The sequence below is a fragment of the Oncorhynchus tshawytscha genome, linkage group LG06, assembly GCF_018296145.1.
Source record: "Oncorhynchus tshawytscha isolate Ot180627B linkage group LG06, Otsh_v2.0, whole genome shotgun sequence".
Taxonomy (NCBI): domain Eukaryota; kingdom Metazoa; phylum Chordata; class Actinopteri; order Salmoniformes; family Salmonidae; genus Oncorhynchus; species Oncorhynchus tshawytscha.
Genome location: NC_056434.1, coordinates 34,038,092 through 34,056,557, shown reverse-complemented (window position 1 = coordinate 34,056,557; position 18,466 = coordinate 34,038,092). Strand labels below are relative to the sequence as shown.

At 39.7% G+C, this 18,466-nt stretch overlaps 1 protein-coding gene across 2 annotated transcripts; it reads right to left on the bottom strand.

Annotated features, from left to right (window-relative positions):
- Positions 1 to 9,982: 9,982 nt before the first annotated feature.
- Positions 9,983 to 18,121, bottom strand: LOC112252468 (CD9 antigen-like). 2 transcript variants are annotated; one of them, XM_024423707.2, is made up of 8 exons: positions 17,347 to 18,121; positions 14,851 to 14,953; positions 14,245 to 14,342; positions 12,892 to 12,966; positions 12,670 to 12,771; positions 12,464 to 12,550; positions 11,467 to 11,550; positions 9,983 to 11,329 (listed from the first exon to the last, which is right to left on the bottom strand). In XM_024423707.2, exons 1-8 carry the CDS (start codon positions 17,413 to 17,415, stop codon positions 11,264 to 11,266), a joined length of 684 nt encoding a protein of 227 aa, XP_024279475.1. In that variant the 5' UTR covers positions 17,416 to 18,121; the 3' UTR covers positions 9,983 to 11,263. The 2 variants fall into 2 exon arrangements, with proteins under 2 accessions (XP_024279475.1, XP_024279476.1); XM_024423708.2 differs by lacking the exon at positions 17,347 to 18,121 and adding an exon at positions 15,630 to 16,774.
- Positions 18,122 to 18,466: the final 345 nt, after the last annotated feature.

Below are 18,466 nucleotides of genomic sequence, written 5' to 3'. Positions count from 1 at the left end.
TTTAAAACAAACCTCCACTTTGTTGTGTACATTATACAATTTCTTTCATAATGCATTTTATACAAGGCTATGTAAAATTTTATGAGTGTTGCCAGATTGATGAAGAAAGACAGATTATTATTATTTTTTGTGGTATCAACGAAGTTATTTGATGGGGGAATGGAGATGCATTTTATGATTGGAAATTATAATATACTTACGGCAGGGTAGCCTAGTGGTTAGAGCCAGACCTGAATCCAATCGAGAATCTGTGGAAAGAACTGAAAACTGCTGTTCACAAATGCTCTCCATCCAACCTCACTGAGCTTGAGCTGTTTTGCAAGGAGGAATGGGAAAAAATTTCAGTCTCTCGATGTGCAAAACTGATAGAGACATACCCCAAGCGACTTACAGCTGTAATCGAAGCAAAAGGTGGCGCTACAAAGTATTAACTTAAGGGGGCTGAATAATTTTGCACGCCCAATTTTTCAGTTTTTGATTTGTTAAAAAAGTTTGAAATATCCAATAAATGTCGTTCCACTTCATGATTTTGTCCCACTTGTTGTTGATTCTTCACAAAAAAATACAGTTTTATATCTTTATGTTTGAAGCCTGAAATGTGGCAAAAGGTCGCAAAATTCAAGGGGGCCGAATACTTTCGCAAGGCACTGTATAACCCCTAACTTGAGTTCAGTCTTCGCCAATGAGAACCAAGAGGGGCCTAGCTTTGTCCTTCAAGCTGTAGAAAATCCTACATCCATCTCATTAGATCAGAACAGGATGGATCAACAGTGATTCATATTACTGGTCTGCATTCTAAAAAGGGATAGTTGTGTTTTGCTGCATAACACACGTACAGTCACAGAGGAGTTTCTTCTGAATAACTGGTCAGGGCATAGGACTTTCCATTCAGCTTCACTTTGATGTAAGGCTTGATCACACCTGTAGTAACTACTTCTATCCGTCACTCCCATTGTTGCTTATCCATTGTTCACTAGATATATCAATGTAATTGCACAGAATGCTTCCCACCTCTAGATCACATCACTAGACGTGAGCTGGACGTGATCCCAACGCTACCACCAATGTAGCTGAAGAAAGTGAAAGCTGCAATAGGGACTCTAACGGGCTCATACGTGGAAAAGTGAACTCTAACGGTTGTTACCATGAAAGCCTAGTAGGCCTCTGGGCAGTGGCAGTAAGACTACAATGCTGGCATATTTCTTGTTACAATAGCCTGAGTATATAACACGATTGACACGACCGCAAAAATAATCATGAAACAGCCTTGAAAGTGCCATAACTGTAAGCCAACATAATTCATTATTTTACATTAAGCTGATAATTGCATTGATATGGTGTAATTGATGATAATTCAGACTCGTTGTAAATACCATGCAGTTGCACGAGGGAAATTTAAACCAAACCGATTTTTTAAGCAGGTCTTCTGTTTTCCCACATCTACTGATGAATTAATTTCCCTTTTTTTTGTTTACCTTTATATAACTAGACAAGTCAGTTAAGAACAAATTTTTATGTATGATGGCCTACACCAGCCAAACCCAGACGGTACTGGGCCAATTCTGTGCCGCCCTTTGAGACTCCCAATCACAACAGGGTTGTGATACTGTTGTGATAAAGCCTGGAACCGAACCAGTGTGTCTGTAGTGACACCTCTAGCACTGAGATGCAGTGCCTTAGACCGCTGCACGACTCGGGAGCCCCAAATGCCTCTACATTCCTCAATTAAATACAGTCAGCAAAGCCACTAAAAACAAAACAAATACAGCTTTTTATTCCAATCTGTCAACCCTCATAAAATCCAACATAGCACCAGTATCCCAAAGTACTAAGCAAAAACAAGTATAGAAAACAGCATTTCAATTAATAAAAAATACAAAAGATGTAAGGCTACTATTATATTATAAGTATTTCAGTGACAACCTGGTTGATTAACAATATTGGGTTGTTATATTGGGTTGTTAACACGTTTTTATATAAATACTTTTTTTGGGGGGGGGGGAATGCAGCGTACAATACCATTGCCCAAAAGTCATTGCTCCAATAACCTTCAAACGGCCATCGGAAGAAGTGGACCAAAGTGCAGCGTGGTGCGCGTACATTTCTTTATTTATAATGTCGCCAACAAAAACAAGAAACAACAAAACAACCGTGAAGCTTACGAGGGCTACAGTGCCACTAACAAAGACAACCTCCCACAATAACAAAAGGGAAAAAGGCTGCCTAAGTATGATTCCCAATCAGAGACAACGATAGACAGCTGTCCCTGATTGAGAGCCATACCTGGCCAAAACATAGAAACACAAAACATAGAAATCAGAACATAGAATGCCCACCCAAATCACACCCTGACCAAACCAAATAGAGACATAAAAAGGCTCTCTAAGGTCAGGGCGTGACAGTCCCCCCCAACAAGATGCATTTTCCTAGTAATTAAGTTGCACAAAAACATGTGTATTTTCACACAAATTATGCCACACAGAAACACACAAAAAGTGGTGCCAGGAAAATTATCTCTCACTCAACGTTAACAAAACAAAGGAGCTGATCTTGGACTTCAGGAAACAGCACGCCCCAATCCACATCGATTGGACCTCAGTGGAGAAGGTGTAAAGCTTCAAGTTCTTCAGCGTACACGTCACTGACAATTTGAAATGGTCCACCCACACAGACAGTGTGGTGAAGAAGGTGCAACAGTGCCTCTTCAACCTCAGGAGGCTGAAGAAATTTGGCTTGGCCCCTAAAACCCTCACAAACTTTTACAGATGCACAATTGAGAGCATCCTGTCAGGGCTCTCCAGGGGGTGGTGTGGTCTGCCCAACACATCACCGGGGGCAAACTACCCAACACATCACTGGAGGTAAACTACCTGCCCTCCAGGATACCTACAGCACCCGGTGTCATAGGACAACAACCACCTGAGCCACGGCCTGTTCACCCCGCTATCATCCAGAAGGTGAGGTCAGTACATGTGCATCAATGCTGTGACCGAGAGACTGAAAAACAGCTTTTATCTCAAGGCCATCAGACTGAACCTGTTGTGACTAGGGGCAGTATTTTCATTTTTGGAAAAATAACGTTCCCATAGTAAACGGGATATTTTGTCAGGACCAGATGCTAGAATATGCATACAATTGACAGCTTAGGATAGAAAACACTCTAAAGTTTCCAAAACTGTAAAAATATTGTCTGTGAGTATAACAGAACTGATATTGCAGGCGAAAGCCTGAGAAAAATCCAATCCGGAAGTGCCTCATGTTTTGAAAGCTCTGCGTTCCAATGCGTCCCTATTGAGCAGTGAATGGGCTATCAACCAGATTACTTTTTCTACATATTCCCCAAGGTGTCTACAGCATTGTGACGTAGTTTTACGCATTTATGTTGAAGAATACCCGTAAGCGGCTACATAGTGTAAGTGGTCACCTGATGGCTCTCAGAGTGATTCTCGCATAAAATACAGAGGTAGCCATTTTTCCAATCGGTCCTACTGAAAAACCAATTGTCCCGGTGGATATATTATCGAATAGATATTTGAAAAACACCTTGAGGATTGATTATAAACAACGTTTGCGTTTTCGTGACTGCAATTTCCGGTCGATTTCTCAGCCAAACGTGAAGAACAAACAGAGCTATTTTGCCTACAAAAATAATATTTTTGGAAAAAAGGAACATTGGCTATCTAACTGGGAGTCTCGTGAGTGAAAACATCCGAAGCTCATCAAAGGTAAACAATTTAATTTGATTGCTTTTCGGATTTCCGTGACCAAGTTACCTGCTGCTAGATGGACAAAATGCTATGCTAGGCTATCGATAAACTTACACAAATGCTTGTCTAGCTTTGGCTTGTCTAGCATATTTTGAAAATCTGAGATGACAGGGTGATTAACAAAAGGCTGAGCTGTGTCTCAATATATTTCACTTGTGATTTTCATGAATAGGAATATTTTCTAGGAATATTTATGTCTGTTGCATTATGCTAATTAGTGTCAGTCGATGATTACGCTCTCGGACCCGGGATGGGGAGTCCTTAGAGGATAGCTATCACTAGCCAGCATCCACCCGGTTATCTAACCCTGCACCTTAGAGGCTGTTGCCCTGTATACATAGACTTGGAATCACTGGCCACTTTAATAATGGCACACTAGTCACTTTAATAATGTTTATATAATTTCACATAATTTCACATACTCTATTTTTGTCAATGCCATTTCGACATCGCTCAATCTATTATTTATATATTTCTTAATTCCATTATTTTACTTTTAGATTTGTTTGTATTGTTGTGAATTGTTAGATACTACTGCACTGTAGGATATTGGCCATTTGCTCCCTGCTTCAATAGTAATGTAATCAGTCCCTCTCTTTGGGTTGTTGATAGTTCCCCTTGTTCAAAGCAAAAATTAAAGCAGATGAGCAAAGGTTCTATGACTTTTGTAAAACAAATACCCTGTACAGGTCAAAGCCGAGAGATTTACCAATTAGAAAATACTTAAATTCCATTAGTAGTTCATCCTCAGCGATCAACCCCGGGATGCTTTTTGGTATTTCTGTTACCTGGTTAAGATGTTACAGTCAAGTTCTGATAATAGCTGCTCCTCAAAATAAAAAAAGTAAAAAATATAAAGTTATACTGAAATATTGTACTTGCTCCTGCAATATCTGGTGGAGTGATAATAAATTAAGCCCTTCAGAGGAAAGCAGTTTTGTGACATTTTTATTATGTTGATTCCTTTGGTTCAACCTAGGAAACACTTTTCCACTTTTTCCATCGAAGCTACCCTTGATTTATAAATAATATACCATCTGCATAAAAACTCTCAAACTCATGTTGTCTACTCTTGATCAGAAGAAGCATTTCAATCGGAGAGTCCAATCAATTTGTTTATGCTTGTCATTTAGCTCTTCAGTTAATTCATTTTCCCTTCTAAGATATAGCTCCGCCCCCCATGATGACCACTTGATTGAATGGCATCTGAATACACATTTGAAAGTGTCCCAGACAACCTGAGGATTAGCTAATCCCACATTATTTTGGCAAAATCATTAACAAATTCTTCATATTTTAGCAGTGATTGATTGAGTTTCCAATAACCAGGTCCTCTAGGATATAGTAGTAGGCAATGCCACTAGCTTGCCTATTTCTATGCCACGTCTATCTAGTCATATCAGGGGTTCTTAATCTCCAAACATCTAGCAGATCTAAAGTGGACATTCATTCAGAGATTGCAGAAAGTGCTTTTGGATGATAATTATACAAATGAATCCCCAATCCATATGGATTTCTATTCTGCACACTATTAAAATCACCAACAATTATGAATTGATCATTGTTTGTTACATTAATCATTACAGAAATAAATACCTAGGTGTCTGGCTAGACTGTAAACTCTCCTTTCAGACTCATATCAAACATCTCCAATCTAAAATCAAATCTAGAGTCAGCTTTCTATTCCGCAACAAAACTTCCTTCACTCACGCAGCCAAACTTACCCTAGTAAAACTGACTATCCTACCGATCCTCGACTTTGGCGATGTCATCTACAAAATAGCTTCCAATACTCTACTCAGCAAACTGGATGCAGTTTATCACAGTGCTATCCGTTTTGTTACTAAAGCACCTTATACTACCCACCACTGCGACCTGTATGCTCTAGTCGGCTGGCCCTTGCTACATATTCGTCGCCAGACCCACTGGCTCTAGGTCATCTACAAGTCCATGCTAGGTAAAGCTCCGCCTTATCTCAGTTCACTGGTCACGATGGCAACACCCACCCGTAGCACGCGCTCCAGCAGGTGTATCTCACTGATCATCCCTAAAGCCAACACCTCATTTGGCCGCCTTTCGTTCCAGTTCTCTGCTGCCTGTGACTGGAACGAATTGCAAAAATCGCTGAAGTTGGAGACTTTTATCTCTCTCACCAACTTCAAACATCTGCTATCCGAGCAGCTAACCGATCGCTGCAGCTGTACATAGTCCATCGGTAAATAGCCCCCCCAATTTACCTACCTCATCCGCATACTGTTTATATTTATTTACTTTTCTGCTCTTTTGCACACCAGTATCTCTACCTGTACATGACCATCTGATCATTTATCACTGCAGTGTTAATCTGCAAAATTGTAATTATTCACCATGCCTTTTGCACACAATGTATATAGACTCTTTTTTTATGTTTTTCTACTGTGTTATTGACTTGTTTATTGTTTACTCCATGTGTAACTCTGTGTTGTTGTCTGTTCACACTGCTATGCTTTATATTCGGCAGGTCGCGGTTGTAAATGAGAACTTGTTCTCAACTAGCCTACCTGGTTAAATAAAGGTGAAATAAAAAAAATAAAAAAATACAGAAATAAAATCTTGAAGCCACGTGAACACCTCTTCTTTTTGCAGAATTTGCAAGACCATTACAATTATAATTGGCATTACCTTGGTCATTTTTTTTTTTACCATAGACGGTGCTTTGGGGGCATCTTAGTTGAGAAAGCACAGTTTTTTTCTATAGCTGGGATGTAACTTCATAGAAGGGGTAGCCATAAATAGTCTCATAGAAAGCTTGACAAGATATTTGGATGTCTGGTTGTCAGTAACATACAGTGTCCTCCAATAATTATTGGGGCAATTAAGCATTTTTTCTTCTTTTGGCATAAATAATGATGAGTGAGAAAGTTACAGATGCACAAATATCATACCCCCAAGACAAGCTAACCTCTCACCATTACAATAACAGCGGAGGTTAGCATTTTTTGGGGGGGTATGATATTTGTGCGTCTGTACTTTTCTCAGTCGTCATTAGTCACAATTCATTCAAGATTATCCGTAATCATGGTAGCATGCACATTCCTTTTCAAAGTGTTAACAACAATATAGGCACAAAGCCAGTTCATCTATTTTCCTTAAGCATTTGGGTTATTTATGAATTATTTAGGAAACTGGTCATTAAGCCCAAAGTTTGCCCATTATAATTCTCGACCCTTGGATTTAACCGGCACTTTTTCTTTGTAATGACCGAATTTGGCCACGATGAAGCGAGGAGCACCAGGTCTTTTGCCTCCCAAGCCTCCCATTCCGTGGACTCGGTCTCCAAAAATGTTTATGCCTCATCTGCTGGGATATGTAGTTTTGGTCATATGAAGTCTAACAATTTCCTTAGCATTTTCATCATTCTCAGAAAGACCTGTGAAAACCAGGTTCTCTCTCATCGAATGGGACTCTAGGTCTAATAATGTCTCTTTGAGCATTTTATTGTCACTTGACAATGAATTAATGGTAGTTGTGAATGTTTTGACGTTGCCTTTGAGCTGTTGGCTGTCTTTGATCAAGTCTTTTATTTGGACCAGGCTGAATTCCAGACTGGCTTTTAGGTTAAAGACCTTTATGCATAACTTCTAGCATCAATCATTTCTTGTTGATGGACTGTAGTACATAAGTTTCAACTGGATGTAATTCCAAGTCTGTAGATGAGTTTCTTCATCTCGAGAAGCTTGTTCTATTGACATGGTACTGTCCATGGAGATATCGGTGCCGGTGATGCTGTCCATTCCCCCAATGACCCTGAAGAATGTATTGTCAATGAAAAGCTTGAGTTCGTCTAATTCAGTCTTGTGCTCCAGGATGAGAAGCTAAGGTTTCACCTAAAATAAATATCAATACATGTACCTTTGCATTTTAACCGTGATCGTAGGCTACAATCACTGAAAAGTGTGAGATAATGAAACAACATTTTTTTTGGGGGGGGGGGTTAATTTAAGTGTTTAATTATTAATCAAATCTTATGAAATCTGATATTATTTTTCATAAAAAATATTACAAATAAATTGATAACTTTTTTTTTTTTAAATCTTAATTTTGTCATTGGTTTCACATTGCCACTGGTGTTACCGTATGGCATATTGGTGTTCTGGCATCAGAGTTAACCAATTTAATTGAATATGGCTTTTGTATCTACCTAACTGTTACTACATTAATTAGTAAACATTTTAAGGATATGATCATTCAACAACAAAAAAACAATAGTATAAATGGAAAAATGTCAGACAATAGAACTTTACACATGCATGTTTAAAGTAAATTATTACTAATCCAAAAATTTATTAGAAATTGAATGAACCTTTTGTCTTTGAATTTATATGCAAATTCAAGTCTGAAATTACATTATAGAAAGCCTGAATAGTCGTCTAAAATATAGGTAACACCAGTGACAAGACGGCAGCGCAAGCATTTTTTTATGTAACGTCGTAAAAATATAAAAATATGTTAAGATGCCATTTATGTTGATTTATAATGTTAAGGGGTTAACTATTATCTGACTACAAGTTTTGATTTTTTAAAAAGCAAAAAAAAAGTGTAAAAGTTGGCTCTTCAAAAAGCCACCATTTTCATAGAATGACACTAATAATAACAGGTCTACATTCGGTTACAGTTTTTCTCAATCGCTAAAACACTAAAACCCATTGGCTGAACAAAGTTCTCAGTTGCCTGGATTCATTTAGCTAATTATGCAGTCTGTTGTCAATACCTTAAACCATTTCACATGGTAAAACACAATTTGCAGATCTCAGACTTTTCAGCAAAACTCTAAACACATTCTCAAAACACATTCTGCACTCTAATGCACATGTCATCCATACTGGTAAGCACAAGTGGCAACAATCAAATACAAATAGAGAACATATGTCATTGATTGAACACAACCACTCAAAATTGATTCAACCTGTTTCAAATGATGCGACACAACCAATATAAGTCAGTTCAGAGAGCAAACAGGTTGTTGAAGGTGGGAAGGAGAAAGTCTGAGAATGGATACTGTAGTACAGTGCATTGTAGGCTGTATACTGTACAATGGACAAATTGTATGGCCCTGAACATTGTGCTTTCGATTTATTAACAGTACTGACTGCTCAATAGATTGACTGGTTGCAGGTTCATATCAACAAAGAACAAGAATTACAGTATCACAGAGACAAAGGACAAGTTTGTGAGATGCAGGGTACAGTACTGTAAAAATAGGGGTACAAGGAGGAGGAAGAACAGAAAACAAAATTGCAAAGAGCAAAGCAGAGTAGTAATTTCTGATACATTTTTAGATTACAAATGTACTTCTCCCTGAGAATTGTATGTTTTGAACAATGTGTTTTCTATTTTTCGATGTATTGTTTACTGACTGCTTGAGGGTGTATATCATTTTGATCACTTTGTTTATTGATTTGAGAGCAGTGTTTGATTTTGAACACAGGTAAAACTGTTTTGAGGCGAATGTTTCATTTTGCAAGAGGAGTCAGAGGTTATGTAAATAGTGCTTGAAGATTAGGTTTTGTATTTAATGTTTTCAGGAAATGGAGCAAGGTTTCAGAAATTGTGTTTTAGCAACTGAGAAAAACTGTAACATTCCCTAAAATACAGCTTAAATTTGCCCTTTATGACGACTTCAAGGTCTTTGCTGTGTAGAGGTAGAGAGAGAGAGAGGTAGAGAGAGAGAGGTAGAGAGAGAGAGGTAGAGAGAGAGAGAGAGAGAGAGGTAGAGAGAGAGAGGTAGAGAGGTAGAGAGAGAGCGAGGTAGAGAGAGAGAGAGAGAGAGAGAGGTAGAGAGAGAGGCAGAGAGAGAGAGAGAGGTAGAGAGAGAGATAGAGAGAGGGGTAGAGAGAGGTAGAGAGAGTGCGAGGTAGAGAGAGAGGTAGAGAGAGAGAGAGAAGTAGAGAGAGAGGTAGGTAGAGAGAGAGAGAGAGAGGTAGAGAGAGAGGTAGTAGAGAGAGAGTGAGGTAGAGAGAGAGAGAAAGGTAGAGAGAGGTAGAGAGAGACAGAGATAGAGAGACAGAGATAAAGAGACAGAGAGAGAGAGACAGAGAGAGAGAGAGACAGAGACAGATTTTTTTTTTTCAGGTTGTTCTTTTCCACAGTGGCAGGAAGCTGTGGAGGCTGACAGACATGTTTTCCTCTCTTACTCATTACATACACACAGGATGAAGATCAGAATAAACACAGAATGAAGATCAGATGTTACATTTTATTTGGCTAATTTGTTTTGTGTAAGATGGCAAGGGTGTTATAAAAGTTTCTTATCTAGAAGAGACCTAGATATGCTGTAAAACTGACTACAACTCACCTAGATAAAAACAGTCAGAGACTTCAAGGCATTTTCAAATTGGGTAGAGAAAGAGACGGAGAGGATGAGTTGTAGTCAACCAGGAAAGACTGGCATGCATGTTGTTGATGTTATCATCATGATGGTTTAGGAGGGTCAACCTGTGCACTGGGCAGATTCACTGTGTTCAAGAGGAACAACCTGAGAAAAGCACTGTGCAGATTAGCTAATCTAGATCACTTCATGACATTAGATCTTTTTCAGAGCTGATCTGATTGGTCAAAAAACAAATGAGTGATAAAAAGATCAGAATTGTGCAAACACAGCCAAGGTGATTTGTGCAGCGCTGTGATTACATGCTGACCAAACCGGCTCAACATTGATTTTGTCTATCCCTAACAGACGCGTTAAAATACCAAAATCAACTGTCGACCAACTATAGTAATTATGGGACATGTCGAAACACACATGAAACATTCATAGACATTTAGCTAGATTGCTGTTTCTGAAATGCATATGGTATTTTTATTAGCTGGACCTTTGTAGAATTTTTACCCATAGTTGAGTCATACAAAGTCGTGTGTTCTCTACTTCGACAATTAATCCACTCATATAAAGGAAAACCTAGTTAGTTCTTAGTTAGTTTTCTTTGATTAATCTCTCCTCATTCATAGTCCTTCTTCTTCTGTGGATTTTATATGGCGGTTGGCAACCAACTTGAATGTGCATTACTGCCACCAACTGGACTGGAGTGTGGACCTCATCTTTCAATCACCCACGTGGGTTAGTATGCTCGTAAAAACTAATGAATAGATGGGAGAGGCGGATCTTGCAGCATCAAGCATCTAAAATAGAACCAAGTTCTATTTTAGTGCCTGGATACACAGACGCCAGTTGATACGTGCAAGCAGTTTGGATGAAATTACTGAATAACATGCATGTTTATATTTATTTTGCAACCCTTGCGCACTTAATGCCAGGTGAACCAGGTGTAGCAGATCCTGTTACAGAGGTTAGAGGCTCTAACTAAATGGCAGTTGGTTGGCCAGTGGACCTGAACGGCTGCTAGCGCTCAGGCCGACCGTTCTCAACACACAGCCTCTCTATTGGTTGACAGAATTCATGTGACTAGGAATGACATCATGCAACATTAACGGCCACCGTCATGGTAACGATGACATCCTCAGACAATCTCCCGTGACTTCCTGATGGCACAGCAGAGCAGCATGCTGAAGATCATCCCAAACATCTGTGGAATATAATGGGAAATGCAGAGTAAATGAAGAGTTCTTTACTGTAGGGAAGTCTCTCTGTCAACCTATCTATCTGTAATGGAGCGTAGTTGGATAAAATGGTCTTCCGTTGTACTGTGTGTGTGTGTCTCACCATGATAACTCCAGTGGCGATGCCCACTCCTCCTATGATGTGCAGCTTGGAGTCAAACAATTCATCTATAGCATCAGGACAGCTCTGCAACACATACACACATAATAAAGAGTGAATGCCCCTAAAAAGCAACTTTTCATTTTGAAAATGTGGCATCTATGTGAGTCAAAAACATTTATTTGAGTGACAAAATTTACTACAAAGTTTAAAAGTAATAATTTGGGTCAGTCTTGTCCAAAACTGAAATGTGAAAGATGATAGGAAAAAATGTCTGTCACAGAATGAAGGGTACTGTAACAGATTTCCTTGGGTTGAGTTTTTTTTAATCCTGCCAACAGCTGGCCCAATGCCCTTGCTCAATTTGATTTGACATTATCCCTATGGGGCTAGTTAGGTACCATCAGTCAAATATACAATGTACATAGGACAATGTCAATAGCTCCAAATGTCTATATTTTAAAAACCTCAAACCAACTATAAATGTAAAACATGCATTTACAAATATTGAAGGCATTTATTGAGACAACTAAAATACTGTCCCATTTACATTGTGTAATTTATTGACGGTCCCTAACTAGCCTCAGAGATAGGCTACCCAATGTCAAACCAACTTTACCACGGTCACACACCAACCTGCTGAAGCTAATTAGCGAAAGAACTTGGCTAGCACAAGCTACGGCGACTTCAAGATGCAAGAAATGTTAAGACTGCTTCAAGTTATCTAGAAGGGTGAGTGACTGTAACTGTGTACTGTTTTGGCAGAGTGACTGTACAAACACTTGCCACGTGTGATCACATACACAAGAGATGCCTGCATTAAACCACCCCCTCAAGACAACTCTCGTTTTGCTTCAGTAATAGCCACTGCAATTATTAATGACCAAGCTCAAAAACGAGGCCAAATCAGGAGGGGCTGTAAAGATGCAGAAGGAGGGACTGTAGAGATACAGAAAAAGGAACACCTGAACACAAACACAATCACAGAGCAGGGGGTTACCTTGGTAATGAGGCTAACCAGCCCGTCTCTTGGGGGACAGGTGTCTTTGGCAGAGTCCACAACGGAACCTGTACCACAGCAGTCCAACTGTAACAAATAAGGTTGAATTGTAATTTAGTTGTCCATCTGTTTTTATCTGGAAATATGTATTGTCTCTGCTCCCAACCCCCCAAACATGGCTGCACACCAATTAAACACATGATTACCCCAGTCTGTATGAGACGGAGTGTCTCCCTCAGTGTGTCCTGTCGAGTGTTCTGGTAGTTCTGATATGTCTCCATGTAGAATTGAGTGATGTCATCAACCACCTGTAGGGGAAGGGTTGCAATGTGACACAAAGAAAGGAAAGGCATTTAATGTAACACAGATAATAGCAGGGGAAGGGCTTTAATGTAACACAGAAAAGGGGATGTAATATGTTTTGGGACCTTGCTTTGGTTGGAAAAACACCAGATTCCAGCGGCGACCTCAATGGCAAATATGATGAGGAGGAAGAAGAAGAACTGCAAGAGACCAATATGCACATGAACCGCTGTGTATTTCATTTGACAAGTGCCCTTTGACACAAAGCACTCCCCGGTCAGAAGGGACTTAGGACACACACACGAGAGGGAGAAATCGAGAGAGACAGAGAGATACAGAGAGAGAGGGACCAACCTGGTCTCAGTGCAGTTCATATTATCCTGTATGTAAATCAGAGACACTCCATTTAGTATGATATGTTGCGTATCGTATGTAATAATTTGTGGATGTCCATCACCCATTTCATATGAAATGTTACAAATTACAATTCGTATTATATGTTACGAAATTGTAAAATGTACAATATGTTACGAATTTGCTAAACTTATGAAATGTTACAAATTTTAGCTAGGTTGCTAAAGTTAGCTAGTGGCTATCATTAGCTAAGCTAGGGGTTAGAGGTGAGGGTAAGTGTTAGCTAAAAATGATTACGGGTAGGGTTAGGGGAAGGGTTAGATAACATGCTAAGTAGTTGCAAAGTATCTAAAAATGTGTAAGTAGTTGAAAAGTTCCTCATTAGCTAAAATGCTAAAGTTGTCCATGAGGAGATTCAAACTCGCAACCTTTGGGTTGCTAGACGTTTGCTTTATACTGCCACCCATCCACCCCAACCAACAACCCTACTTTAGTTTTATCCTTAAGTAACCACCTGTCTTATGTAACCATACCAACCGTAACGTATCATACTAATTTTATTATTATTTTGTCCCGTTTTAAATGTACTATTTTACGCATAGTTTATGAGGACAGACAGACAGACAGACAGACAGACAGACAGAGACAGACACAGACAGACAGACAGACAGACAGACAGACAGACAGACAGACAGACAGACAGACAGACAGACAGACAGACAGACAGACAGACAGACAGACAGACAGACAGACAGACAGACAGACAGACAGACAGACAGACAGACAGATAGATAGATAGATAGATAGATAGATAGATAGATAGATAGATAGATAGATAGATAGATAGATAGATAGATAGATAGATAGATAGATAGATAGATAGATAGATAGATAGATAGATAGATAGATAGATAGATAGATAGATAGATAGATAGATAGATAGATAGATAGATAGATAGATAGATAGATAGATAGATAGATAGATAGTGAGTTCTGGCCTTGAATCTGTTCTGTAAACAGTTTTATACTGAAACAAAGAGTTACATAGTATCTGACTACCAGCCCCATAACAGACCAACTGAATACCAAAGGGAAAGAAAAAGAGGAGAGGAGGTATAACTCACCAGCCCCAGCATACAGGGAGACTCCTGAATCGCACCACAGCATCCCAGGAACCCCACCACCATCATCAACAACCCTGCTATTATCAGGATATACACACCTACACACGCACACGCAACCACCAACAACATCAGAGACTCTGCAGAGATATTTGATTATGTACTGAGAAAAAAAATATAAACAAAACATGTAAAGTGTTGGTCCCATGTTTCCTGAGCTGAAATAAAACAAATCCCATACATTTTCCATACGCACAAAAAGCTTATTCTCTCTATGTTTTTGCACAAATTTGTTTACATCCCTGTTAGTGCGCATTTTTCCTTTGCCATGATAATCCATCCACCTGACAGGTGTGGCATATCAAGAGGAGTATTTTTGTCTGTAATAAACTCATTCTGTTTGGCTGGGCCTGGGTACCCCATGGCTGCACCCCTGCCCAGTCATGTGAAATCAATAGATTCGGGCCTAATGAATTTATTTCAATTGACTAATTTCCTTATATGAACTGTATCTCATTAAAATCTTTCAAAATGTTGCATGTTGCGTTTATATTTGTGTTCAGTATATGTGTGAATGCATGCGTGCTTGCATGTGAGTGTTTGCATTACCTGTGAAGAAGACATAGGGAGATTCTGTTCCTTCAAACAGTCCTCTGGTCTTTGGGTCAAACCTCAACCACAACCCTATAGCCAGCACTCCTGTACCTGCAAGCTACCACATACAGACACAAAATATTAGATATCATACACACACACCTATCCCAGGGCATGGAAAACCAGGTGAGAGAGCAGGTAGGGACATGTTGAGAAACAGGGTTATGTCAGGTTATGCATGTGTGTGACTTGGGGGTAAGCTAACACACAGAGGAAAGAAGAAGAGGAGGTCATCGGCCTGATTCCTTCATACAGTATAAATTCTGCTACAGACTTACCACCAGAGCCGCCACCACAGACACAGACACACATTCCTCAAACCACCTCCTCAGTCTAATTAAGTATTCATTTTAGCAAAGAACCTTGATGTAGAATGGTGTTCTGCTCCATGGTGTGTGTGTGTGTGTGTGTGTGTGTGTGTGTGTGTGTGTGTGTGTGTGTGTGTGTGTGTGTGTGTGTGTGTGTGTGTGTGTGTGTGTGTGTGTGTGTGTGTGTGTGTGTGTGTGTGTGTGTGTGTGTGTGTGTGTGTGTGTGTGTGTGTTCTGCAGTGGGGACAACATGTCTGATCAGACCAAACCTAACGAGGCCAGATAAGCTCAGTGAGTCGGGGTAGATTACTCATGCCTTGTTCTCAGTTCGGAAAAAATGGCCTAGTTAAAGAGGAAGGGAACATTCAACACACACACACACAAACGCACTCACACACGCACACAATCTAACTAAAGTAGACCTACCCAGAAGAAGAAGTTGAAGATAAACATGAGGTACTTCACACACCTGATCCTTCCAAACACTTCCATGTTTCTAACGTGATCTCTGTGTGTAACAGAGCAATAACTAACTCATTAACACTTCTCTCCTATTTCCCTAGACAGTATCACAGAGCGTGACAGGGATAAAGCAAGAGGAGAGATGAAGAGAGCATAGAGTGATACAAAGAGAAAGCAGTAGGGAGTAACTGTCACGCCCTGGAGTCACCTGATCAGAAAGGTAGAGGAGGTGGGCTGGGGGAGGGAGGATAGCGCAGATAACCTGAGTTCTACTCTGTGAATGATTGAATTGGTTTACTCTGTGAATGATTGAGTTGGTCTATTCTGTAAGTGATTGAGTTAATTTGTTTAATCTAATCATGCTGCTCGCACTACACAACTACACTACTGCTAATACACCCTCACCAGCTGCAGAATCTAACACACACACACCCATAGATACTGTAGCTACCTACAATCATGGACACATGTTCTGAATCATGCAACAAGGGGAGCTCTGTTCTTTCATCTGCATTGGGGCTATACGCGTCACACGCCGTCACACACCCCACCAAGACACAACACAAAGTACAACACACAAACACACAATATCACACACACTGAGTTATTGAAATGCTGTGCACACTGGGTCACTCGGCCACCAGGGATTATTTGGCCAGTGTGTGTTTGTGTGTGAGATTATTTCATTGTTCACCAACAAGAGGCCACTTCTTAGTCCAGTCATGGCCAGCTAAATCACTGTTCCACTTTCCCCAAGCAGATACTGACAACCCCCATCAGACAGATACACACATGCACACACACAAACACACACACTAACTGAAAACGGTAAATTATATGTCATTTTTTGTATTACCAACAGTAAAATACTCTGAAATGGTTTAAATAATGTAAATGATGGTGCATTGTGGGGAAAGTTTGTGGGCAGGGAAAGAATTGCTGTATTTCGAATGGTACTGTAATTACACCCCACATAATACAGTACCGTATCATATTTTTTGGACTGCCCAAAACCTTTTTCCCACGAGTGGGAGCATGGTATTGTTGTATCTGTCTTATTAACACTTTTTGTAAACACTTTACCTAACAGCCAACCTATAAACTATTGATTTGATTGATTTGATTTGATTTGAACCTGCTTGCACCAATCCCTTGTAATTACAGTAAAATACTGTGAAATACAAACTCCTCCCCTCAATGAATTTCATTAATTCATCCATTCATATATTAATTTATTCCGATTACGGTAGTATTTACTTTTACAGTATAATAGTTTCAGTACTTGCTTTGAAACCGTATTTATAATTACAGTAGGTGTACTGTAATATGAAATACAGAATTATACTTGCCACAAACTGCCTGTAAGCTACTGTCAAATTATCGCCAACCCCTTTACAATGCACATATAACTTTAATTGAAGATGAAAGAAACCTGGAGAGGAACCAGACAGATTCACTGGGGAATCTTCCTCCTCTAGCTCTACACTACCTCTACCCTACATGTGTGGAATAAACCCTTACAAAGAGGCTGTAATTTATATGAATCTAAACCTGCTGTTGTCTGCCAGACAAAACAACACACACACACACACACACACACACACACACACACACACACACACATACACACACACACACACACACACACACAGTCCCTTTAATAGCATAAGTAGTGACTCACCCAGAAGATGAGGTTGAAAGCGAACATCAGGTATTTGACGCACATTTCTCCTCCTGATAGAGCGGCCATAGCGACTACAGTGGCACAGTTCTCCTCTACTCTCCCTATAGTTTAAACTCTTATTAATGACGAACCCACAAACGACAATTTTAGGATTACTAGTGTAATAACCTACTAATAATAATTATGGAGTACACAAAGAGGAATCCGTTCTCCGCTCACTCTTTCTCTGCCGCTGCTCTGCCGCTTCTCGTGCACGTGTAGCGGTCGACCCCCAGAGCGAGACCAAACGGCTGTCGGTCTGTCGTGTCCTGTTCTTTCTCTGAATGTCTCTCACTCTATCGTTTCTTCATTTAACGTAACACCACAACCTGTATTTAAAAAGCCACATAATATGACAGACGTAAACTATATTATGAACAGATTCGGCTATTAACAGAAGATGTTAAAAACTCTATGCTTGAATGTATGAACATTCTGTAGCCTATTTAATATCAATCAGTATTGGGATTCCCCAGCCACCGTTGCCTTACGTAATGTATAGGCAATGAAATAACGTAATCTCCCTAGACAACGACAGAGCGCGTGATAGCAATGAAATAGATAATCTAGTTTTATAAATAAATAGACAACATAGGCTAAATTAACAAACGAATGAATGGACAGCGAGCACTGATACTGGTGGGCTGGCTGCTTTAACATCGTCCGGAAAGAGATTCTCCATCACACATTATCACAAACAAACAAACAAACAAACATGTATGTGATAGCCTACTTCTTTGGTTGTTGTTAAAGGGCCAGCGTCCCCTTCTGTTGCTTTCTCTTGTAGCCTGTCAGAGGAGGAAGGGAAGGACCACCATACTCAGTGAATTTCAGAAATATTACAAATAATTAAACGTCAAAATGTTATTTTTTAGATAAAACCATACTAAATATATTCAAGTCCCAAAATACCTGATTAAAACACACTGTTTTGCAATGAAGATCTACAGTATTCTCTACAGCATCCTCTAGCATCAAGGTGTAGCCAGAAGAGAGCTATTTTCTGTCCTCCTCTGGCTACATTGGCTTCAATACAAAACCAAGGAGATTCATGCTCCTTTCCCCTTCCATAGACCTA

Coding starts and splice junctions, on each gene's coding strand:
- LOC112252468 (XM_024423707.2), bottom strand. CDS start 17,415: ATGGCCGCTCTATCAGGAGGAGAAATGTGCGTCAAATACCTGATGTTC. Junction 14,954..17,346: donor CTTTCAACCTCATCTTCTGG/GTGAGTCACTAC, acceptor TGTATGTGGTAG/CTTGCAGGTACAGGAGTGCT. Junction 11,551..12,463: donor TGGTTAGCCTCATTACCAAG/GTAACCCCCTGC, acceptor TATGTGTTGCAG/AGCTGTCCTGATGCTATAGA.